At 43.4% G+C, this 25642-nt stretch overlaps 1 protein-coding gene across 1 annotated transcript in view; it reads left to right on the forward strand.

Annotated features, from left to right (window-relative positions):
* Positions 1 to 25642, forward strand: part of NUP160 (nucleoporin 160) — an 89280-nt gene that overhangs the window by 56032 nt on the left and 7606 nt on the right. Inside the window, exons 17-32 of the mRNA XM_082270243.1 lie at positions 123 to 283; positions 359 to 492; positions 1125 to 1198; positions 5642 to 5798; positions 7216 to 7285; positions 11921 to 12019; positions 12626 to 12745; positions 15429 to 15524; positions 15609 to 15703; positions 17550 to 17646; positions 17740 to 17845; positions 21582 to 21742; positions 22017 to 22077; positions 23380 to 23490; positions 24451 to 24574; positions 24677 to 24778. Of these exons, the coding sequence (XP_082126369.1) occupies positions 123 to 283; positions 359 to 492; positions 1125 to 1198; positions 5642 to 5798; positions 7216 to 7285; positions 11921 to 12019; positions 12626 to 12745; positions 15429 to 15524; positions 15609 to 15703; positions 17550 to 17646; positions 17740 to 17845; positions 21582 to 21742; positions 22017 to 22077; positions 23380 to 23490; positions 24451 to 24574; positions 24677 to 24778 (1768 nt within the window). The remainder of the gene's footprint in view (positions 1 to 122; positions 284 to 358; positions 493 to 1124; positions 1199 to 5641; positions 5799 to 7215; positions 7286 to 11920; positions 12020 to 12625; positions 12746 to 15428; positions 15525 to 15608; positions 15704 to 17549; positions 17647 to 17739; positions 17846 to 21581; positions 21743 to 22016; positions 22078 to 23379; positions 23491 to 24450; positions 24575 to 24676; positions 24779 to 25642) is intronic.

Raw genomic sequence — 25642 nt, forward strand, 5'->3', positions numbered from 1 at the left:
GTAGTGTGTGTTACTTTTGGAAACCTGTCACTACGTAGTGTACATGATTGGCTCCAAGGTTTTATTTTAGATGCTTTTTTTTTTCTGCTGATGTTCTTACATCTGCCCTTTGTATGTCTCAGGTCAACCTCTGAATGTACGAATGAACCTCTCAAGTCTGTATGGCAGCACTATAGCCTCCAGCATAGTATGCCAGGCTGTCTGCAAAATATCCCTTACACGCTTTTTGATTTGCCGGGAATTGCTTATCCTTCAGCACCTCCTGTTAAGGATGGGAGATGTGGTAAGTGCACTTAGCCATGTGTAAAAACATGGAGCACAATGATCTGGAACTTAACTGTTATTTTGTCTTGGACAGGTGTTTGCTGGACCAAGTCACCTGTTGCAGACCCAGCAAGAGCTGATACCTCGCACCTCCCATATGCTCCTGTCCTACTACGTCATTCGATGGGGAAGCCAGTGTTTGGCTTCTGTCATACCTGTGGACACCCTGTGAGTCTGTATTCCTTTTCATTTTCTGTGATGCAGATCTTCATACTACATCAAGACCACTTGCAAGTGGTTGTAAACCTCAAACATAAAATCTGAACAAAGCATATCCCTCTATAGTGTGTGCTTGTCTCAATTCAGAGCACCAAGTCTCACTTCTGTCATGATGAGTTTTCCTGACACCAAGAGAAAAACGGTGACAGGGGGAGGGACCTCCAGCTGATTGACAGGCTCAGTTCTGTTCCTGGGTGTGGGGTTGGTGTGTGAGGTGTCACTTCTCTCCAATCAGTTCACAGCTCTCCCCCCTGATGTAACCTTAGCTCCCCGTCCCCTGCTGTTTAGAGCTGAGAGATCCTGTGTAAATTCTACACCTTGAATTGATGTAGGGGAAAAATGGCTATAGTTAAGCAGAAACAGTTTATGTAGGATTTGATTAATCTCTGTATCACCTGAGGATAGTCCCTTCACTTCGAATATGGAAGGGTTTACAACCACTATAAGGAAACTATAAGCGTTTTCCAGACTTTGCAGTTTTTATTTTCCCTTTTGAAAGAGCGAATTAATCAGGTTTATGAAGTTGATTGATTTTAATTTGTTCTGCTTCCATCCTTTTTTATTTAATTTATTTTTTATAGGGAATCCAACCTCCAGCACTTATCCGTTTTGGAGCTGTCTGATTCACCAGCATTTACTCAAGGGAGCAGATATAGTAAGTGTACCAGTTGCTTGGACACACAATTTACCCACAGATATCGCCACAGAAACAACTATACGTGCATCTACAATTTGGCCACTGAACATTTTTCTAATGAAAGGTCATTGTACAAATGTGCACAATGTGTGTGGATTATAGTCATTTAACAGAAAAATCTGTTAGTCAATCACTTTTAATTGTAACGTTATAAAACCGAATCCTGTTTCTAAATCTTGTATATCATGGATGCTACAGGGGTGAACTGTTCCTAATGGAATTCCCAGTTCCATTCATCTCTATGCCCAGATGAGGTTAATACTCGGTAGCATATTTGAAGCTAGGGGGTGATTTGGTCAACCCCCAAAAAGGAAATGTTTATTGCAGGGTGGAACTGGCATTTATATTTCTACAAAACAGTTTTAGACACATGAAATCTTTCAACCTGGCACCATGTTCTATGCTTTTTAACTCTCTTGAGACTGTAAACCATACACCTGTGTTTTGCACACTCCATGTTGAGTCCGAAACGTCACACTTGCATACGTACGTACGTACGTACGTACGTACATACATTTTTTACAAAAAAAAAACAGCTTGTATGGATAGTGCACATCAGCTTGTGAAAATGAGTTGGGAATTCTGAAGCTGGCACATGATGGATTATGGCACCATCCTCTGCATTTCGGATTTCAATGTGTAGTTTTCACAGGTGTGCATTAAATCTCAAAAAACATATAGGTCACTGATCTGCAGTGTTGTAAACAACATGCAATTTCTCGTTCCTTCATTGACGGACACAGCTCCTGATCTTCATAACCATTGGGTTATACTGCCCCCTACAGAAGAAGGACACTAGGCAGAAAAATCTGGCTACACCTATGGGCAGTCCCAGGGATATACTTCCTCTCTCTGCTGTGTTTACTCAGTTTTTTTCTGCCTAGTCCGGAGTAAGGAGCTCAGAGGAAGGGAGCATGATTGCCGAAACGCGTCAGCGGTCCAATTACAGGGACATGTTTATTTCCACAGGTGGTGGACTCTCTATATGCCATTTTTACTCTTTATGTCTGTGAGTATGTCTTTAGCATTTTAATAAACTTTTTAAAGGTGTCCACGGGTAATGCACTAGGTGTTTGCGCCTCCTTTTCTCTTTCATTTGCTTATGTGAGTAAGGACCTAGTTCCTTGCTGGAATCTCTGGTCCTGGCAACATTTTTTTCTTTTTAGATAGGACATTTTTTTTCTCCTGTTTTTTTTCTAGTGAGATCTACAATCAATTGACTGGGCTGGATAATCTACATCCAGTGGTCACCCCAGCCTGGCCAGCAAGCGCGCACAGTAGCTGTTGTCCCCCCTCTCCCCCTCTCCCCCTAGAAGGTTTTGGGGTGGACGTGGGCCCCTCCTTGGGACAGTCGGTTCCCCTACTTCCCGTCAGCCACCCCCCTTTCATCTGTCCCCATCCTACCCCCCTTCCCCCCCCCCCTCCACTAATGCTTGGGCTGTGTGGGTGGTCTGGTCTACCTCCTGGGGTGTGGGCAGGGCGCGATGATGGCTGGGGGGAGGGGGGGGTTGTACCTGGTGGGGGCTCCTGCCAGGATCTCCTGTCCTGCCTGGGCCTGTCCTGGAGGCCTAGTAATCCCTCCTGGGAGCCTTGTGGTGCTGCACAGGGCTGGCATTTTGCTGTAGCCTGTGTGTTTCTATACATGGTGGCCATGTTTGTGTAGTCCGGCGACCATTTTGCGGTGGTTTGCCATTGAAAATAGCGGCGGCCAGGACAGTGGAGCCCTGTGGGTGGCGATTTCGGCGGTGAGAGTCCCTCCTCATCCGCTGGTCGACTCCTGCATTGTTTCACTTCCTGATCACCGCACGTGGAGTGCACATTATCCTGGTGGCTGCAGGTGCCTGTTTCTGCTAAGTGGGGAGTCTGGTGGGGTTCTCTCCCTCTCTGCTGAGAATCGCTTGGGGCTCTGTGCCTGGCGACCGGGTGGTGCTGCCAGCGCAGGGGGATTGTCCCTTTGCAGTGTTTTACACTTTTTTGTGGGGTCCCACTGGTGACTCATGGAGTCTTTGTAGCCCATCTCCCCACCTGATCTCCTCTCTGAGGCTGCGGGGCCCTCCAGGTCCCAACAATCCATCAATGTCTTGGAACTCCGAGCAATCAGACTGTACCTGGACCATTGGACAGATTGTCTTTAGGGATGTCCAGTGCGCATTCAATCGGACAATGCCACGGGTGTGGCTTAAGTCCATCACCAAATGGGCACAAAAAGTGTCTGGTGGCTCTGGAGGTAGCAGGCATTCCAAGGTGGGCAGAATGGTTTGTTCCAGCCCTCTCCGCCTTACACATTCCCGGGGGTGGAAAACTGGCAGGCGGATTACCTCAGTCGGCAGGCATTGGACCAAGGGAAGTGGCCCTTCATCCGATGGTGTTTCATCAGTTGTGTCTCCGGTGGGGCATCCCTGAGGTGGATCTGTTGGCGTCTCGGCTCAACAGAAAGATGCAGAGGTTTGTGGCTCAGTCACGGGATCCTCTGGCGGACGCCACAGACGCGCTGGTTGTCCCGTGGATTCAGTATCATCTGATTTACGCCTTCCCTGCTCTCAAGCTTCTGCCAAGACTTTGATGCAGGATCGAGGCAGAAGGGTTTCCGGTCATCTTAGTGGCTCCATACTGGCCTCGCCGTGCTTGGTACGCCGACCTGGTGCAGCTGGTCGCCGGCGTTCTTTGGAAGCTTCCTCTCAGGGAGGATCTGCTGCCCCAAGGACCAATCTTCCAATCTGCTTTACAGTCGCTGGCTTTGATGGTTGAACACCAGGTGCTGATTGATATAGGTTGCTCGGAGTGATTCCAATGCTGTTAAAAGCTAGGAAATCTACTTCTAGGAAGATCTACCATCGTACGTGGAAGATGTACATTGCGTGGTGTGAGTCTCTTGAGGTTCATCCTTGTTCCTCCTTGGTGGCTCGGATCTTCCTTCAACGGGGGGGGGGGGGGGGGGTTGAACAGAAATTTGCCTTGAGTACCATCAAGTGCCAGGTGTCTGCTTTGGCGGTCTTCTTCCAACGACCCTTGGCTACACACTCCCTGGTGAGTACCTTTCTTTAGGGTGTCATTTTGTTCCTCCAGTGTGGACTCCGTCGCCACCTTGGGACCTCAATTTGGTGCTTTTGGTCCTCCAGAAGCCTCCCTTTGAGAATCTTCGGGAGATTCCCTTGATTACACTGTCTAAGAAGGTGGCTTTTTTGGTGGCTATCACCTCTGTGCGCAGGGTTTCCGAACTGGCGGTGTTATCGTGTCGTTCACCTTACTTGGTGGTTCAGAGATAAGGTGGTTCTTCGCCCCAATCCATCGTTCCTCCCAAAGGTTGTCTCCTATTTTTCATTTGAATGAAGACATTGTGTTGCCTTCCCTGTGTCCCAGGCTTACATATCCGAAGGAAATTGCCTTGCATGCCTTGGATGTGGTCTGGGCAATTAGGGTGTACCTGGCAGCTACAGAGTCTTTTTGGAGGTCAGACTCACTATTTGTGTTCACAGATGGGCCTCGGAAAGGTTTGTCCACTTCCTTTGCGACCATTTCTAGATAGTTCAGACAGACGGTTGTTCAGGCCTATTCCATCAGGGGTCAGGTTCTTTCTTACCCTGTCAAGGCACGCTCTACTCGGGCGCTTAGTGCCTCCTGGGCCTTCCGTCATCAGGCGTCAGTGACGCAGGTTTGCAAGGCGGCCACCTGCTCGTCAGTGCACACTTTCACAAAGTTCTATAAAGTGGCATCTGCAGATGCTTCTTTTGGCCGCAAGGATTTGCAGGCTGCTGTTTAGAGAACCTGATCCTCTTTGAGGGTTTGTTTTTTCAGGTGGGCCCAGTTGTTTTGGTTGAGCTCCTGTTGCCTGGTTGGCTACTGTTTAGCCTTGGGAATTTTTTTGCTGTTCCCACCCCTCATGTTTAACACTGCTTTGGGACGTCCCAATGGTTATGAAGATCAGGAACTGTGTCCATCAATGAACGAAAGAGAAAATTGGATTTTTGACCTACTGTAAAATCCATTTCTTTGATGTTCATTGACGAATACAGCACCCACCCCTCTGTGGAGTTGTAATTCTTTTGACACTGCTTGTAACAAAACTGAGTAACTATAGCAGAGAGAGGGAGTATACCCCCTGGGACTGCCCATAGGCATAGCCAGTTTCTTTTTCTGCCTGGTGTCCTCCTCCTGTAGGGGGCAGTATAACCTATAAGATCAGGAGCTGTGTTCGTCAATGAACATCAGAGAAATGGATTTTACGATAAGTCAAAACTCCCATTTTTTTGGATTATGATTATTCCGTATGATTACATCCTGTTATGGCACCAGCAGGAGGCACTGCAGGTGAAAAATAATCACCATGTTCTGGTAATGCCCCAAATCCTTATCAATCTACTTGTTTTGTTGAGCTTAATAATTTGTCTTTATTTTGTGTAGTTTCTGGGCCGCAGACGATCGTGGAGTTGTTTTTCCAGGATGTGGCTAGAAAACGGTTGTCTCAGATCTTTGCCCGTTCCAGCGCTGCACAGACGCACACTCCTTTAAACTGGCCACAGCTGATAACAGATATCATCACTTATCTTCTTCAGCATCTGTATCCTTACCTCTGCCAGCTTACGTCTGTCTACCTAATGTATATTTTTTTAAAGAACAACTTCAGGTTTTTTGGCACTTTAGGTCAGCTTGGTTAAATTGAATTCTTACCATGCCAGAAAACTGATGATGCTTTTTTTTTCACCATAGTAGCATTTGCTATATACCAGTAAGTGACATTGTCTTCACGAAGAGGTGTAGCCGACTTCCCCCGCTGCTGCCAGAAACAGTTGCTTGCACAGCAACCTTGTATTTATTTCTGTGAATACTAGCCATTCTCTGATTGGCCAAGGTGGAGATTATGATGACATCCACTGGCCTCCCCACCTTGGGTGATCAGAAGACACCTTTTATTGATTGCACAAAAAAATATAATGATGTTCATTGGCCGAGGTACCAGTAAAGTGACTTTTGTTTCCAGCTGCACAAGGGAAGTCAGCCATTCCCCTCCATGAAGACAATGTCACTTCCTGGTATCTAGCAAATGCTACTATGGTGTTTTTATAGCATACCCAGCAGCCATACCGTTCTGGCATGGTAAGAATTCCTTTTAACCAGCCTGGCCCAACCCAAGTATTTCAAGTGACAGGAAACATGTAAAATTTACAACTTTTATTAAAGCATGTTACCCTAACGTTTCATATTCCTGATATTTGTCTGCTGTAGCAGTATCTGTGTGAAAAGGTATCCTGTTCTCTTTGTATTGCTTTCTTTGTGTGGAATAATTGGTGTTCCTGCTTGTCCATCTGCTTTCCTATTAAAAGCTAACCATACTATGCATGAGAGCACAGCGTGGTCAGTTTTTCTGGCTGTGCTGGGAACTCATCCAATGATCAGACTTGTCCTGATGAGCTACCTGCACAGCCATTCACTTGAAGCTCAGTGTGCTGCTGTTTCTCCTCCAGCTCTCTGAGCTCCTTATGCAGCTGAAAACAGAGTGTATGTGATCACTTATAAAAAAAACAAAAGGCAACAAAAAGGTATTTTAAGTGTGTTTTTGAATATATACCCAAATGTGAATATTTACAAATATACTTTAAACTTTATTTTTTTTACCAGATATACATTCACTTTAGGATATTATAGAGCAGACCCCTGTCTGAATCCAGTTCGGTGTAACCAAATTCTTTGTGTGACTTGGTTAGACTCACATGTTTACCTAGTGACATAGGGGGTCAGCGGGAGGAACCATAGTGGTTAGTAGGGGGCACACACTATCTGACATACATGGATAGCAAAGGTGCCCATAGCTCTTTAAGAGTTTGAAGTATAAACACCCCACCCTCATCAAAGGGGAGTATTTACTGCTCTTTCACAGTGGACAGTCAGTTTATATTTTGTTAAGGGCTGCTTTAAATTTGAATGTGAAGATTGATATATGTGGTATTGGGTATTGTCCTTAACTTGAATACTTCTAGATGGCCAGGTAATCCTGGTTTCCTTTTTCCTGAGTGTTTGATGAGAAGCTGTCAGTACACTCAGCTACAGGTGGGTTCACAAACCATTAGAATGTTTTTAATGGGACCGTTCTGAATGTCCTTGGAAGTTGAAGTGCCCTTAAACAATAAGGAAATAAGTTATTTCTCATTATAAAATCTGTTTCTTGGGGACCTAAATTGCATCAGTTTTTTTATTTTATTCATAAATTCACAATGATAACTGAAAAATAGACTAGTGTGCTTAAAACAAATATGCATAAACAAACATAATTGTGACCGTTTTATATAACCATAAAAAAGAGAAAATTAAAAAATGTGTAAAAATATTTTCCTTAAAAAATTATTATCCATATACGACAAAAAGTGCAGGAAAATAAACCATCAATGGTGCCATAAAACAAAAACGTGCAGAAAAAAAGTGTTAAAAAAAGTAATTCATAAACAATGTGGTATTAGTGGAGCCTTCAGGATGAAATCCAACAGGCGATTCCTTGATATTGAGTGAATTCACACAACCTGCAATGTCAAGTGCTGCATGCGACCCCACAGTGACCAAACAAAGGAATGGAATGGGTGGCTGCTTACCAGAGAAAAATAATCAGCCTGTAGTTATCCTACACTCTAGGGATTGGAGGACTCCAATCCCAGTTGACGACTTCTGAGGGGAAACGCATCGGGCGGGAGCAGCAGTGTCGTTGCCACGCACGGTCCGCACTGCAGGCGGCCGTGCACACTTGTCAATGCCGGTTTTTTGTCTACTTACACGTAAGTGCAACAGATTTATTCAGTTAAAGAGGTTTTTAAAGGTAACGCACGATCAGCCTTTCCATTCATTTCTATGTGAGTCCTGGAAAGCCCTGAATGCACATGAAGTATCTTGATCTAAGGATTGCCGTCATTTAAGGATTCCATTATTTGCTGGGGCCAGTCTAGTGTAGGATAACTACAGGCTTTCTGATTATTTTTCTCTGGTAAGCAGCTACCCATTCCTTGGTTTGGTCACTGTGGGGGTCGCATTTTACATCGCAGGTTGTGTGAATATCAAGGAATCGCTTGTTGGATTTCATCCTGAAGTCTCCACTAATACCACATTGTTTATTAATGACTTTTTTTGAACACTTTTTCTGCACGTTTTTGTTTTATGGCACCATTGATGGTTTATTTTCCTACACTTTTTGTGGTATATGGATTATAATTTTTTAAGGAAAATATTTTTACATATATTTTTTCTAATTTTTCTCTTTTTATGGTTTTATAACTGTCACAATTATGTTTTTTTTATGCATATTTATTTTAAGCACACTCGTCTATTTTTCACTTATCAATTTTTCTCCCAATGTTCAGGGAGTTCTAGGTGCTGCTAATTTATTGTCAGGCTAGTGCATCCCTTTCACCATTCACATAAATTCACAATGCTCTAGTTTTTTTTTTTTGGAACTTTTCCGTCTTTCTACCAATGTTTCTCTGCTTGAAATAACTGTAGTGTTATTAGGTTTGCCCTTTAATTAATGGGACCATGCTGTGCTGACACAAGGAGAGGTTCAGCCAGGAAGTTTCCATTGTAAACACTGTGTAGTGCTAGGCAACGCAACACAGTAAGGCCCCTTTCACACCTGTCTGTTCCGTTTTCTGCTCAGGGGGGGATCGATTTGCCGATCCCTGCTGAGCAGGCGGATGACAGCTCCGTCTCCGCTCTGTGTTCTCTATGGGGGAATTGGATGAGAACGGACCGCCTGGCCGTTCTCATCCGATTTGCCAGACGGATGGAAAAAAGGGTTTCCATCCATCCGGATTTGACGGACAGGATCGGATGTCAGCGGACATGTCTCCACTGACATCTGCTGCCCCATAGAGATGCATGGGGCATCCATTCAGATCCGCCTGAAAAACTGACAGGCGGATCTGAAAGGGACTTAAAGATCACTGGTATGTGGAGAAAGGCAAGTATTGTACCAGGCAGACTGCACTCTGCGGTGGGGGAATTAGTGGACAACTGTACGACAGGTACAATTGTTCTTTAACCACTTTACCACTAGAGGATTTTGCTGTCTTACATCTGGGCCACTTTTTGCGATTCGGCACTGCGAATTTAACTAACAATTGCGCGGTCGTGCGACGCCGTACCCAAACGAAATTTATGTCCTTTTTTTTCCCACAAACAGAGCTTTCTTTTGGTGGTGAAAAAAAACTAATTTATACCCGCGCTTATGGAATAAAATAGCTAAATTATAAATCTCCAAGTGATCAAATGGTGTATAAATTCAGTGCAAAGATATAGTATAATTATAAATGAGCAGCTGCTGCGACACTAAGAAAATCTTAGGAATGATGTACAACACAAATTTAAAGCAGCGCTAGCCCTTAAATTGTATAAATAAATAAATAACACTAGGTAGCTCCTAGGTAAAAAATGTGACACTCAAGTAAAAAATGTGAATATTAAATTATGTTAAACAATTTTTAGAAACAACTATATATTAGATATTGTGAAAATGACAATATTTCAGTGCTAAAATACATATATGATTATAAAAAGCGGTGAAATCGTGCTAAAGTCCATAAAAAATATGAAATGATAACCCTTGGGTGATCGAAATAAGGTGCTCCGGTGCCAGTTATACAGTAAAGTGCTCCAAGGTGAAAAAGGTGCCCCTTTTGGTTCGCTACTCACCACAACGCCAATATTTAAGAGCCTCAACAGTATTGCAAATAAGCCTTGACACCAGGATAATCTCCTCTGTACACCTTTCACTGTAAATATGGGTCCGCTTGCGCATCCACCATTGAAAGAAATAAAGGGCGTATATAGTGAAGTATGTACGTATGGGTTTATTTCTGTTTAGCAGCCAAATGCATACTTACAGCAAGTACAAGATAATTAGGCATATACACAGTGTATATGCCTAATTATCTTGTACTTGCTGTAAGTATGCATTTGGCTGCTAAACAGAAATAAACCCATACGTACATACTTCACTATATACGCCCTTTATTTCTTTCAATGGTGGATGCGCAAGCGGACCCATATTTACAGTGAAAGGTGTACAGAGGAGATTATCCTGGTGTCAAGGCTTATTTGCAATACTGTTGAGGCTCTTAAATATTGGCGTTGTGGTGAGTAGCGAACCAAAAGGGGCACCTTTTTCACCTTGGAGCACTTTACTGTATAACTGGCATCGGAGCACCTTATTTCGATCACCCAAGGGTTATCATTTCATATTTTTTATGGACTTTAGCACGATTTCACAGCTTTTTATAATCATATATGTATTTTAGCACTGAAATATTGTCATTTTCACAATATCTAATATATAGTTGTTTCTAAAAATTGTTTAACATAATTTAATATTCACATTTTTTACTTGAGAGTGTCACATTATTTCTTTTGGTGGTATTTGATCACCTGTGCTATTTTTACTTTTTGCGCTATAAACAAAAAAACAGCGTTTATTTTGAAAAAATAACAATATTTTTAACATTTTTTTTATATGAAATTCCCCCCCAAAAAAATGTAAAAATCTAATTTTTTAAAATTTTTGACCAATTTGTTTTATGCTACCTATGTTTGGTAAAAAAAAAAATCACAATAAGCGTATTTTGATTGGTTTGCGCAAAAGTTATTGCGTTTACTAACAAAGGGAAAGATTTCTGTCATTTTTGGTGTTTTTTTTTTTTTTAACGCGTGATGAAGGCTATCTGCGATTTTTTTTTTTTTTTTTTTTTCGGGACTGCGACATTACGGCGGACAGATCGGACCCTTGACTGACATTTTTGACACTTTTGGGGGTACCAGTGACATTACTGCAGTAATCAGTGCTATATATATGCACTGTTACTGTAAAAATGACACTGGCAGGGAAGGGGTTAATTTTATTGGAGAGGGAGGGGTTAATGTATGCCTGGTGCTTACTGACGTGTGTCGGGGGAGGGGACTGTGTGACACAAGGACAGATCGAGGGTTCAACTATGCTGAACCCTGCAATCTGACCCTGCCTGTCACTTAGGAGATGCGCCCTCTTGTGTTTACACAAGCAGGCGGATCTCCACACTCGATTCCCCGACGATCGGGGAAGAGCAGCAGCGATCGCCGCTGCTCCTCCCCTGGCCCGACTCCGAGCCTCCGGCGGCGCGCGCGTGCCGCCGAGAAAGGGGAGATAACGACCCACTTTGCCGCAGTAGGCTCAACGTGAGCAGACGGCAAGTGTTTAAAGCCTGAATAGCTGGTGCAGGGGTATAGCCTACAGGGAAGAAGCAAGTCTTTATTGTTCTACATTATATAGGCAGAACTTAAACTCCAGCTCCTCTTTTGCCTTAATCCCCGTATCAATGGAAACCGTCTGACATTCGGCCCGTCTGTACTGCAGCCAGTCCAACAGAAGCCAGCCATTCGGCTGGCTTCTCTCCAAGGGGCATGACCGAAAAAAGGTCTTTCGGCCGGCTCCGGAATCAGCTCTGTCAGCCGATGGGAGTGTTCTGGCGGGGAGAGGGAGGAGGTTGATACAGTGCGAGTTTTCCTTTTGGATGAAAAAAATTATTATTATTAGTGCCTGAGCACTCATGACTTGTGTAGGGTGGGGAGTGTTGAGCAGTGCACCGCTCTGGATATTTTGGTTACTGAACAGTCAGTGGTTGTTTAGTGGATTATTGTTTAATGTACAACTAATTTTTTTTTCTCACTTTTTAGGAATATGTACGACTATTACAGCCTTGGTGTCAAGTGAATGTCGGTTCTTGCCATTTCATGATGGGACAGTGCTATCTGGTCATGGGTGAGGGACATAAAGTGAGTTTTACAGAACAAGAAGATAAAAATCCAGACAGAACATTCGTTATAGCATACTAATCCAGCAATCTCCTTTACTGAATATCTAAAAAAAGAGAGCTGCTGTTTTTTTGGGGGGGACCTGGGTTGACATGCTAGTTCTGAAGCAGAAAAGTTGTGATGTCCAGATCACTAGCAGTCACTAGCTATATACAGTATTTGTATTGCATGTTTGTTTGGGAAGCACAATGAGCTGGTTTCCCTTTGTGGAAAAACTTCTGTCCCTCAACTCATTATTGCAGAGGAAAAAACTCTGCTCTCAAACAGCAGCTATTGAAATTCAGTCTTGGCGTCTGAGTAACTAAAAGCTTTGCACCCTCTCTATTTGAAATAGATATCAACCACAATGGAGACTAAGAATTTCACAGGTAGTACTGTTTGCAAGCCTTGACAGCTATGAACAATAAAGCTGTCTTCATAATTTTTATCTGGGGTACACAAGAATTCCCAGGAGGAGCCGAAATCTATGCTTACTTGAATTGCATGTTGCCTTTGTCATAGCCATTAGTATCCTAAGATGCCAATAACATTGCAGTGCCTTCATTTCCTGTTGTGGCTTTGCTATAGGCTCTAGAATGCTTCTGCCAGGCAGCCTCTGAAGTGGAACGAGAGGATTTCCTGGAGAAATTGATTCGTGTGGAAGAAGGGGATACACCTTCCTCAGCCCGTCTGCAGTATTATAACAGAGTAAGTTTTTTTAATAACCTGTATCTCATGTATTGTATGGATGACACTTATTAAACTTTCTTGTTTAGAGAATGCTTGGTCTTGAGTTAAAAGCTTAACTCCACGCAACGGTTGAATACATGGATGAAATACATAGAAGGGAGCTGTCTTACCTACCCAACATTTTTTTATTTGTTTATCCAATTCTCAGATTTACACAGCTTTGCCACACAACCCAGTCTGGCAGAACAGAAGACCTGATTTTTCGCTGCTTCAGTTAGGTATCACTTATTGGTCTTGCCTTTCCCACAACTTGTGAATGGACAGTGAATAGAGGAGCAGCTGACTAGTGCAGACAAGTCTGTATGTTTTACTTAAGGTGACTTTGTTAACACAAGGGCACTTTGTATGACAGGGTCACGAACTACAGGAGAAAATTAGATCTGCTGCCTTACCAGTGAGGCCAGTGCTGTGTGATGGGGCTGTGTAAATCTCGGACCTGGGTGGGCAGATATACAAATATTTTGGCAGGTAGGACAACCTACTGCTCACTATGTATTTCTTCTGTGTGTTTTTCAGTTTTCCTGGGGTGCAACTTAAATTTAGAGCTAGCCGTAAACAAACGCGTATGGATCCAAAACAAGAGCTGAGATTCAGGGTGGTCATAGACTGGAAGATATCACCCTGAAAATGATGTGTGGGAAAATAAATCTGCCCTGTATTGACAGTTGCACATGTACAAGTTTAATACTTTCCTCTGCTTCACAGTGGTCCTGGTCTCTTGGTGGTTGGAAGCACTTGTCACCATAAGCAATGGTGGTTGCCTGTTACACTTACCCCAAATCTGTTGCAGGTTTCTCCTAAAATGTATTGAGCACACACCAAAACTGTGGGTATAGCTGTGCCCTCAGGTGAAGGGATGCCAAGTAATAAATGGCCTGTGCCTGTACTGTAGAGCTGCACCCCTGACAATCAACTGAAGCATCGGTTTCAGCTTTGTGCCCTAAATATTGTGTAGTCTACTGTACCTATCTGCTCCCTCTGAGATGGCTTGAAGAGTACTCCTGTAGTTCCCCTCGCAATATCTTTATTGGATTACCAGACTTGGAGATTCTCTTTGAGAATTTCCCTGTCTGGTTGATTAGACACATGCATTTTAACATAGTGGTACAAGTAGTTAGCACTTCCCCATAGCAGCACTAGTGTTGATTCAAATCTCAATCATGGCACTACCTGTTTTGAGTTTGCATGTTCTCCCTGTGCCTGTGTGGGTTTACTCCCACACTCCAAAGACCATGCTGGTTGGGTAATTGGCTACTGTCTAACGTGGCCCTGGCATGTGTATGTATGAATGTGAGTTGGGGCCCTTCAATTGTAATCTCCTTGAGGGCAGGGACTGATGTGACTGTACAATATATATGTAAAGTGCTGCGTAAATTGACAGCGTTAAAGAAGTACCTGTAATAGTTATAATAATAATACACTGCTCAAAATTTAAGGAACGCTTTTAAATCAGAGTATAGCATCAAGTCAGGTAAACTCCTGGTATATTGATCTGGTCAGTTAAGTAGCAGAGGAGGTTGTTAATCAGTTTCAGCTGCCTTAGTGTTAATGCAGTTAACAGGTTCACTAGATGGGCATCAATGAGATTACCTCAAAAACAGGAATGGTTTTACAGGTGGAGGCCACTGACATATTTTTCCACCCTACTCCGCTTTTCTGACAGTTTTTCACTAGTTTTGCATTTGGCTAGGGCCAGTGACACTACTGGTAGCATGAGGTGATACCTGGACCCTATAGAGGTTGCACAGGCAGTCCAACTCCTCCAGGATGGCACATCAATACCTGCCATTGCCAGAAGGTTTGCTGTGTCTCCCAGCACAGTTTCAAGAGCATTGAGGAGATTCCAGGAGACCGGCAGTTACTCTAGGAGAGCCGGACAGAGTCGTAGAAGGTCCTTAAACCATCAGCAGGACCGATATCTGCTCCTTTTGTGCAAGGAGTAACAGGGTTATCACTGCCAGAGCCCTACAAAATGATCTCCAGCAGGCCACTGGTGTGAATGTCTCTGACCAAACAATCAGAAACGGACTTCATGAGGGTGGCCTGAGGGCCCGACTTCCTTTTAATAGAACACCTCTGGGGCATAATGTTTCTGTCAATCTGACGCCGCCGGGTTGTAGCTCAGTCTGTTCAAGAGCTCCGTGATGCCCTGGTTCAGATCTGGAAGGACACCCTCCGTCTCATTAGGAGCATGCCTCAATGTTGTCCGGCATGCATACAAGCACGTGGGGGCCATTCAAACTACTGAGTACCCTTTTGAGTTGCTGCAATGAAAATTACGCAAAATGGACTAGCCTGCTGTATCATTTTTTCACTTTGATTTTTGGGGTGTATTTGAATTTAGTCCTCTGAAGGTTGATAGTTTGCATTTCTATCAATTGATGTGGCATCCTTTTCCTTCCTAACACGTTACCCATTCCATATCACTATATATTTCCAGCATAATATTTTTCCCCATTGAGATCTGATGTGTTATCAAAGTGTCCACTTTTTTTGAGCAGTGTAATAGAATTTAAACTTTTTTTTTTTTGTAGTTTTCTTTTTTTTCATTTGTACTGGCAAAAGTATTGTTGTAGATTGTATGCCCTTCAAATCTATCTTACTTTGGTCCCAAGCTCAGTATTTTGTATTGTGACTGTAGGTTTTGCGGCTCCTAGAGGATATGGCATTACCAGAGCTGGTCATTCAGCTGGCCACCCTGGCTATTACAGAAGCTGCAGATGATTTGACAAGTCAGGTATTCGCATGTACTAAGTTGCTATACTTCACATTTAGTTTACATGTATTTTGTTAATTAAACAAATTATTTTCTTCTAATTAGGCGGCTTTAAGGACTCGAATTTTCAAACATTACTTGGATTTGGGACACAACCACCAAGCCTATGAGTCAATGACGCAGATTCCTGATCACAGCAGGTAACAGAAGCTTTTATTATTTATTACACCAGTGGTTTTGCTGTGCTCCATGTCATTGAGCTATCTATTTTTTTTTAATCTTGTTGCAATCTGTAGTCTAGTAACTAGTGTCCTGTACTGAATTAAAGTTAACCAGTCTTAGAGCAACCCTGTTGCTTGTATACAAATAATCCAGCATGTAACATTCTGTAATAGAAGGTAGCTAGATACTCACCTTTCCAGACATCGGAAACCCAAATCTTACATTTCTTCCATGGTTTCTGGTGCCATTTCTAATTCAGCACTTCAAAGTGTGTCAGGTAGCATGTCTCCTGCTGGGTGCTGTAGTTCCTGCCGGTGGTTCTGTCACTGCATCAGCCAGAGTTGCTTCTTTCACACGCTGCACGGTGGGTTCTTTGTATTTAGGCAACAGTTGATTTAAGACTAGTGTGCAGAGCACATGTCATACTTCCCCTCACCCTTTCCTGCCTTGGATTTGTCCAATGTATAACCTTTCTTGCTGGCTGCTGACCTGTTTTTTAAAGACATGTCCAGACGATGCCTACCAAAATGCATTGGCCTTATCACTGTTGTATACATTGGAGCGACAGGTTATCTTTACATTTCTAGACTGCATAACAATTATATTTCCATGAGGGTAAACAATTCATCCTCCAGCCTCTTTTATTTCTTAATCAGACTTCTCTCCAAATTGATATACCATTCCTACCAGTTACTATGGCTATTACAAGGCAGTGTAAAGCTCACTGCTGAACATTAAATTCTTCTTCCAGTGAGAACAGCAGGACTGGAGCTCCTTGTTTGGCTTCATAAGTAATATAGTTGGAACACAGCAAGTAATGTTGGCATTAGCTTGGTTCCAAAAACTGATAATATAAGAAGCCAGTAGGGTGTCCAGCATTAAAAACAAAAAAAAAAATGTATTTGGAATGGACTTGGCTGAAAATCCAGCTCCATCCAAAACTGGTATATCAATGTGGTTGGCATTGCTGGTAAATTGTCATGGTTTATTGTATCTTTTGGGGGCTTCTGTGATGAGAACTCCTTGTTCCAAAATTTTAAAGGGAATCACAATGTCCATTTTTTGTTTTTTACATTTTTCAAATTTCTTCTGTTTATGTAAAATGAACAGCTAAAGCCTCGTACACACGCAACGATTATCGGCCGACCGATCGTCCGTCTTTTGTCCAGTGTTGTTGTGTTGGTTGAAATGTGTTCTAGACTGCACACAAATTTTCTCGGCCAACAAAAACCAACTTCAGAAGTGATGTCATGTGCTGGTTTACTTTCCATGCGTTTTTTCTTCTCTGAGCATGCCCAGTCTTGCTCATCTGATTTGTGTCTGCCGACATCTGTACTGACTGACGGAAAATCGGCCGTTCTGTTGACGGCCAACAAAAATTTTATAGCCTGCACACCAGATTTTGTTTGATCGAAAAGTCGGAGTCGGTTGTCGAAAGCATCATACTAACAAGCCGAAGATCGGACGTTGGCCAAAAATTCACGGCCAACTATCGATGCGTGTGTACGAGGCATTAGAGAAGTGCCATTGAGGCGGAAGGTTCATAATTAAGTATGGGGAAATTTTGCCATTGAAGTGTCTGGAAAGAGTAAAAGGTTTGTTGCATTCAGGATACCGTGCAGCCAAAACTAAGATTTGTCTTTAGTGGAATAAAGAAAAAAAAAAAAAGCTGTAACCAATTAATGTATCTCACTTGAACGATGTATTGCATAGTTGGCTTGTGGTATGTATTGTATTGTATAGTAAACAAGGAAACCAATGTCAGTAGTGCTTTACTTAATAAGTTGACTGATATATACAACATATCTGCTTTTCATTCAAAAGGCAACAGGACTGTTTGCGACAGCTGGTTGTAGTTCTGTGTGAACGCTCTCAGCTCCAAGACCTTGTGGAGTTTCCGTATGTGAATCTACATAATGAGGTACCCCAAATCTTTACTGCAGCAGTCAATGTGTTCATTTTAACCCAGCTTCTGATTCTGAATGATTCTGACCACATCCCTTTGTTGCCACAGGTTGTCAGCATCATCGAATCTCGAGCCCGTGCTGTTGATCTAATGACCCATAATTACTACGAGCTCTTATATGCTTTCCATATTTACCGGCACAACTATCGGAAAGGTAATCATTCCTGCTGTCCCTGGTTTCCTGTTTCATTGGGTACACTATATGGCAAAAATGTATTTAGACACCTGATCATCACACCTTTATGGCCACAAACATGTGGATGCCCTTCAAAATTGAAGTGGAACTTTAAAGCAGTAGTAAATCTTAAAACGAAGCCCTCCAGGGGCGTGCTGTCTCCGCTGACAGGGCTTTTATCTTCACCTGGTTTTTTGTCTGGTTTGGTAGGCTCTGGTCCTTTGAACGAGCCGCAATGATGTCATTTCCGCGCTTTCGCTGTTCACGGCACAGGGCTCTGAAGGAATATCACGGTATGCCGCTCCTTAAGCGCACATGCGCTGGTGACATCACAAGTAAATATCTTCTAAACAGTGCACATTTAGAAGATACTTACTGTGCTTATAGGTAAGCCTTACTATAGGCAACACTGTAAAGAAGGGTGGCGCTCACTGGTGTCAATAAATAACTGTCCTCTATAGATAAAAGACCAGAAAGTGTCTCTATATAGTATCACTTGTATTTATTGAGGTCATAAAGGGTTAGTGATACTATATAGAGACACTTTCTGGTCTTTTATCTATAGAGGACAGTTATTCATTGACACCAGTGAGCGCCACCCTTCTTTACAGTGTTGCCAATTCATGATTTCATCCCATGTTTAGGGTCTGGCAGCCTTGGAAGTTCACAGTTTATAGCTCATTTATACATCATTTCTACAATTGGTTCCATTGTTACCTAGGGACATTGTTATAGGATCAGCGCCTGGACTATTTCTTTGTGTAAAGCCTTACTATAGGCTTACCTATAGGTAAAAATCGTTCATGGGAGTTTACTTCCACTTTAACATGACAAATGTGTGAACAGGCAGGCTTTTTATTGCAGAAGATATAAACCATGCAATAAAGGTTTTTCTCTTGCCTGTTTGCAATCTTCCTTACGATGTACACCGAGCTGTGCATATGCAGCTCAGTGTACAATTTTGGGAGGAATGATGAACCCTCACATGCATGGGATCGTTATCCTAGCACAGCCAATTAAGATGGCCGAAGATCATCTTCATCACCCTTTCTGTTCAAGCGTGACTGTGCACACAGCCAACTCCATAAACCTAAATTTGGTGCGGATGAAAATGAATGGCCTGCACAGAGCCCTGACCTCAACCATACTGAATACCTTTGGAATGAAGTGAAAAGAAAATTGCAAGCCAAGTCTTCTCATCCAACACACAGTGCTGTGAAAAAGTATTTGCCCCCTTCCAGTCAATAAGTGGGAAAAATATGCAAACAAATTTTAATATTACACAAAGATAACCAGGGTAAATCCAAAATGCTGTTTTTACATGATTTCATTTGTTAAGGGAAAAAAGCTGTACAAACCTGCCTGGCCCTGTGTGAAAAAGTAATTGACCCCCACCCCTTGCTAAACCATGAATGACCTGTGATTTAACTACATTTTTGGAAAGTTGAGTTAACTTTCACTTGCCACACCCAGGCCTTATTACTGCCAGACCTGTTGAATTGCTGTCTGACAAAGTGAAGCATGCTAAAGGCCCGTACACACGTGCAGATTGTCGGCCGAAAATGTTCGGCCGCCGAACGATCGGCCGATTTTCGGCTTGTTAGTATGATGCTTCCGACAGCCGACAGCGCACTTTCGGCCGAAAAGAATCTGTCGTGCAAGCATTAAAATTTTTGTATGCCGACACCAGAGTGGCCGATTGTTCGCCAGTCAATACAGAATTCGGCCGCCAGACAGCAGATTTGCAAGACTGGGCATGCTCAGAAAAGAAAAAACACAGGGAAAGTTAACCATCACATGACATCACTTCTGCAGTCGGCTGTAGTCGGCGGACAAAATTCTTGTGCAGTCTTTTGCACTTTTCAACAGACACGACAGCCCGGGGACAAAAGACGGCCGATCGTTCGGCCGACGATCTGCACGTGTGTACGGGGCATAAAAGATCTCAAAAAGCAACACATCATGCCTCAATCTAAGGAAATTCAAGAACAGATGAGAAACAAAGTAATTGACATATATGAGTCTGCAAAGGGTTACAAAGCCATTGCTAAGGCTTTAGGACTCTAGTGAACCATGGTGAGAGCCATTATCCACAAATGGAGAAAACTGTGGTGAACCTTCCAAGGAGTGGCCGACATACCAAAATTACCCCAAGAGCACAATGACGACTCACCCAGGAGGTCATAAAAGAACCCAAAACAACATTTAAAAAACTGCAGGCCTCCGTTAAGGTCAGTGTTCATGATTCAACAATAAGCAAGAGACTGGGCTAAATGGCACCCATGGGAGAGTTCAAAGGCAATAGACACTGCTGACCAAAAAGAACACGAAGGCTCATTTCACATTTGTCAAGGAAACATCTTGATTATCCCCAAGACTTTTTGACAAATATTCTGAGGTCTGATCAGACAAAAGTTGAACCTTTAGCAAGGTGTGCGTCCCGTTACATCTGGTGTAAAATTAACACCGCATTTCATAAAAATAGCAACATTCAAACGTGGCGGTAGTGTGATGGTCTGGGGCTGCTTTGCAGCTTCAGGACCTGGACAACTTGCCATAATTGATGGAACCATAAATTCTGCGCGCTACCAGAAATCCTGAAGGAGAATGTCCGCCCATCATTTTGAAACCTCAAGCTCAAGTGCACTTGAATTGTGCAGCAGGGCAATGATCCGAAACACACCAGAAAGTCCATCTCTGGCTCAAAAAAGACAGAATTAAGGTTTTGAAGTAGCATAGTCAAATTCTGGACTTAAATTAAATTGGGATGCTGTGGCATGAGCTTAAACAGGCTATTCTTGTTTAAAAATCCTCCAATGTGGTTGAATTAAAATAATTCTGCAAAGAAGAATGGGCCAAAATTCCTCCACAGCGATATGAAAGACTCATTGCCAGTTATCGCAAATGCTTGATTGCAATTGTAGCGCAACTAGTTATCAGGTTTAGGGGGCAATTATATTTTCACATAGAGCCAGGCACATTTGGACAGTTTTTTTTCCCCTTAAAGAGGTTATAAACCCCACATTTTCTTCAAACTGCAAGAGAAACACATAATGAGCTAGTATGCATCGCATGCTAGCTCATTATGAAATACCTCAGAATGAGCCCCGCCGTGCCACCCGCTTACCTCTATGACGGGCGACATGTCCAGTCGCCCGTCTTCCGGGATCCCGGCATCTGGCCATTTGATTGGCTGGAGCCGCGGTGACGTCACTACCGCGCATGCGCTGCATGTAAGGTAAATATCTCCTAAACGGTACATGTTTAGGAGATATTTACAGTACCTATAGGTAAGCCATATCAGAGGAGGGTTTACTTCCTCTTTAATAAATGAAATCATCCAAATTCTGCATTTTTGTAATTACTCGGGTTATCATTGTGTAATATTAAAATGTGTTTGATGATCTGAATCATTTAAGTGTGACAACTATGCAAAACAAAAATTAAAAAACTTAGGAATGGGGCAAATAATACCTTTTCATAGCACTGTAGTACATGTGGGGAGCCTTCCCAGAAAAATGAAGGCTAATATAGCCCCAAAGTGGTCCATAATCCATATTAATGCCCATGGTTTTGGAACGCGATGTCTAAAAATTTTATGTGTGTGATGGTCTGGTGTCCACAAACATTTGACCATATAGTTAAAGTTCCCCCATCCACAACACCTGTATGATTTGACCTGTTATCTCTAACCATACCACTGTATCCTTTTCAGCTGGAACAGTCATGTTTGAATACGGGATGCGGCTTGGCAGGGAGGTCCGAACGTTAAGAGGTCTTCAGAAGCAAGTGAACTCTTACTTGGCGTGCCTGGGTTGTTTACGGCTAATTCGCCCTGAGTATGCCTGGATAGTGCAGCCAGCCTCGGGAGCTGTGGTACTAACTTGAATTTTTTGTTATTTTTTAAGTATGAACGAGTGTGCTTTTCATATATTTTTACAGTAGTTTGCACATTACCAGTGCACACTAACTTCACCAGTGTTCTTTAAGTATATGGATGATTATGTCCCTTGTCAGTGACCCGCCTTTTAGAATGTTTATATCCCAGGGAGCATTCATATCTGTCTGTATGTAAGATTTTGGGTTTGTGTATAGCTTGTAAATGTAGCTTTTTTTTTTTTTTCCCCCTCTTCTGTAAATGTATATACAGTATGAGCGTCCAGGATCGTCTCCAAAAAGGACCCATGATGGAGAGTGTCCTCCAGCTCCAAGTAAGTTTTTCCTTTTATTAGACAATTTAGAGTATTGTTCTTTATTCTCTCTTTCCAAAAAACACCCTCCACCCACCAATGTTTTCCCCTAGCTAATCTATCAAGTGTATATCTCCTTTTACTTAAAACACTGCATTATTTTTTAAACTGATGTCCCTTTATTACGAAGGGTTTGACTGGGACTAAGCACCAAGAACAGCCATCTTCTTGTCATAAGTGTATCAATATCCAAGGGAATGATGGGTTTCCTTTTCCCCCAATCATGTAAATGAGGCCCTTCATCACAAAGTGATATCAGGTTTAGAGAGCACGCAAGGTTTCTGGCTAATTTAAAATGTGAGGCGCATTCAGTGCTGTATTTTGGCCTAGGCCAACAAGGCCCAGGCCTAGGGCGGCACTTTGCAGGGGGGCGTCAAAAAAGCCCCCCCTCCACTTTAGACTCTATTGGCCACTAGTTGCTAGAGCTGCCTCTCTCACCCCCTCTCTCTCTCTCTCACCTACCCCCTCTCCCTCTCACACCACCTCTCTCTCTCTCTCTCTCATCCCCCACTCTCTCTCTCTCTCTCTCTCTCTCTCTCTCATCCCCCACTCTCTCTCTCATCCCCCCTCTCTCACCTCCTCTCGCTCTCTCACCCCCCCCTCTCTCTCCCACCCTCTTTCTCTCTCATCCCCCCTCTCTCTCTCTCTCATCCCCCCTCTCTCTCATCCCCCCTCTCTCTCTCTCTCATCCCCCCTCTCTCTCTCTCTCATCCCCCCTCTCTCTCTCTCTCTCATCCCCCCTCTCTCTCTCTCTCTCATCCCCCCTCTCTCTCTCTCTCTCATCCCCCCTCTCTCTCTCTCTCTCACCCCCCCCCCCCTCTCTCTCTCACCCCCCCTCTCTGTCTTTAATCCCCTCTCTCAACTCCCCCCTCTCTCTTTCTCATCCCCCTCTCTCTCTCTCTCCCCCTCTCTCTCATCCCCCCTCTCTCTCTCCCTCACCCACCCCCTCTCACCCCCCTCTCATGAGATCTCAGGGGTTCATGCTGGGACTTGTAGTCCTTCGATTTTGGAGGGAGTCACATCCATTAAAAAGGAAGGAGTGGGGCACATTTACATAGGAGGGGGGTGCCCAATTTTAGTCTTGCCTATGGCAGCACAAAACTAAAATACACCACTGGGCGCATTGTTCTGTGACGTAACTTTCCTTTTTCTCTTTTTTTTTTAAATGGGGAGATGTTCATCTTGTAATTCCTGATCTTCTAAATCTTCCATGATTCTTAATAGGTCATGCCCGGGTTTTAACTACGTTGTATTGTTTACTAGGAAGTAGTCAGATTGAGATTCTGGAGCTAAAAGACTTGAAGAAGGAGTATATCCTGGCTCAGACACGGTTGACATTGGCTCAGCATGATAGCAGTACAGCAGCAATAGCTGGTAAGAGAATATGAGAAGTGCATTGGATGACTGTCTAGGTATTCTTGGAGTTCACCTAAGTTCAAGCTAAGTTCACCTTTAGGAACATGTTAGTCGCATTAAGGGTATAAATATATTCCTAATCACCTGCCTCTCACCCACAGAGCCCCCTCCCTGTGACAGCGTATGACAGTTCTTCTTGCCCGCAGTCACTGTCACATTTAAAATCCGTGCGGCTGTGCAGAGCTCCACCTGTACAGCCATGTCAGTTATTTACAGAGATCTGTGAATCAATAAACTACAAATCCTTTCCATCATAGTGGCAGACAACTTGTGGTATTCAATGGACTGTGAGTGCGATAATCAGTGTACTCATCCGTCGACACTTCCTCCAGCGGTCTACTGAAACCCCTTTCAAAGGTACAGGCAGAAAGCTGATGAGGTGTGTGTGGGAGCCTACTATTACACCTGCGATCCACTGATTGCAGACTCCCATATTTTTCCTTCAAAAATATGTGCATTTATTTTTTCCTGAACTTAGCCTTTAAAGCGCATTGGATGAGGCCACAAATTGTTAAAATGTCAGTTTGTTGCTATTTTTAGGAAACATTCCAGTTAAATATATTCACCTGTACATTTGTAAGACACTAAATCATCTGTTGTACCAGAAACTTTCAGGTGCAACATGTCTGCTGAAAGTTGAAATCAGGCTTTCATTAGTAGGTCCTGCTCTATAATATATTTCATGGAAGAGGGGAAGAACAATAGAAGATCTCAGGCTAGGTATCTACATTTTGATGGTTTTGACTGGTAGTCCAAAAATCAGGCAGAAACAGTGTCAAAGAGTGTGAATGACTGTGAAAGATGTTTCTCCAACCCTAAAGCAAAGCAGGGTGGATCATAAGTTTGTTATAGCTGGCAATGTTATGGTTGTGTCAGTGTATTTAATGGTTTTTGTCCCTTTTCTACAACTCCTTATAGGAAGTGCATCAGCTGAAGAAATGGTGGCCTTGTTGGTTCAGTCAGGCCTCTTTGATACTGCAATTTCTTTGTGTCAGACATTCAAACTTTCTCTGGTTTCTGTGTTTGAAGGATTGGCATACAAGTAAGTAATTCCAACTGTGTTCATATACTTACCAAAGTAGGACTGTTTTGTGTGTTTTTTTATGTATAATTCATAATGACATGATTTTCTCTTGATTAACAGATGCATTAAGTTACAAAATGGTGGAGAGGCTGCACAAGCTGAGGCTTGGCAATGGCTGTCTGCCAATCAGTTGTCTTCTGTAGTCACTACCAAAGAAACAAGGTAGGATTGAGTGTGACACAAGCAACTGTTGTTGAGGTCCTCAACCTTATTTATTATAAAAAATAAAAAGTGTAGGATAAGGCTTATGTATGTTTGCTGCTCATCAACTTAGGGCGGCTATATATGGATCAAAATTCAGCCGGTTCAGCGTGGAACAGCCTAATATCGATCCATGTATGGGCGGGGTGGTTGTACAGAAATCGATCTACCAATTGACTTCTGTATATCCACCCTGTCGGATTTTTGCCTTCTATCAGCGTTGATCAGTTCTCTTAAGGGCAGTGCCATCTTAAGAGCATTAAAGGGCCCTGGGCAATGCAGTGCACTTGGGCCCTGCCTGCGCAATCACCCTTAAAAATGCAAATTATCAATAAGGCTATATTTATTGGTACAGCGGTGCCAGGCTGATGACAGCTTCCAAGTTCGGCGGCTGGGTCTGGTGAACACACACATCCCCTCCACGGCCCAGGTGGTCTGACTGCAGCACAGGGCCGACAGGCGCTTGCCACCTTCTAAGTTCAGCAGAGGGATGCACATGGGAATCAGGAATAATGCTTGGCTGGGGCTGGGCAGGTGGGGCCCCCCCGGGCAACTGCCCAGCGTGCCCATTCGGTAAGATGGCCCTGCATAAGGGGTGCTCAGCCTGTGGCCAATTAAGCCCTCAAACCTGGGAAGCACATGGTCATGGTCTGAATGGTGGGCTGGCATGCCCAGATCGTGATCAATGGGTTGCTGACCTGCCATCTCAGAGCATCGAGCCAGCAGCGGAGGAAGCAGGGGACTTTATGCCTAGAGAGGACTGCCCAAAGGTAGTGCTTGGTTTTTCTGGTGGCGCAATAAAACCCTTTTTGGGCAAGTCTAAAG

This window comes from Pelophylax lessonae, assembly GCF_965119305.1.
Source record: "Pelophylax lessonae genome assembly, chromosome: 10".
Lineage (NCBI taxonomy): Eukaryota > Metazoa > Chordata > Amphibia > Anura > Ranidae > Pelophylax > Pelophylax lessonae.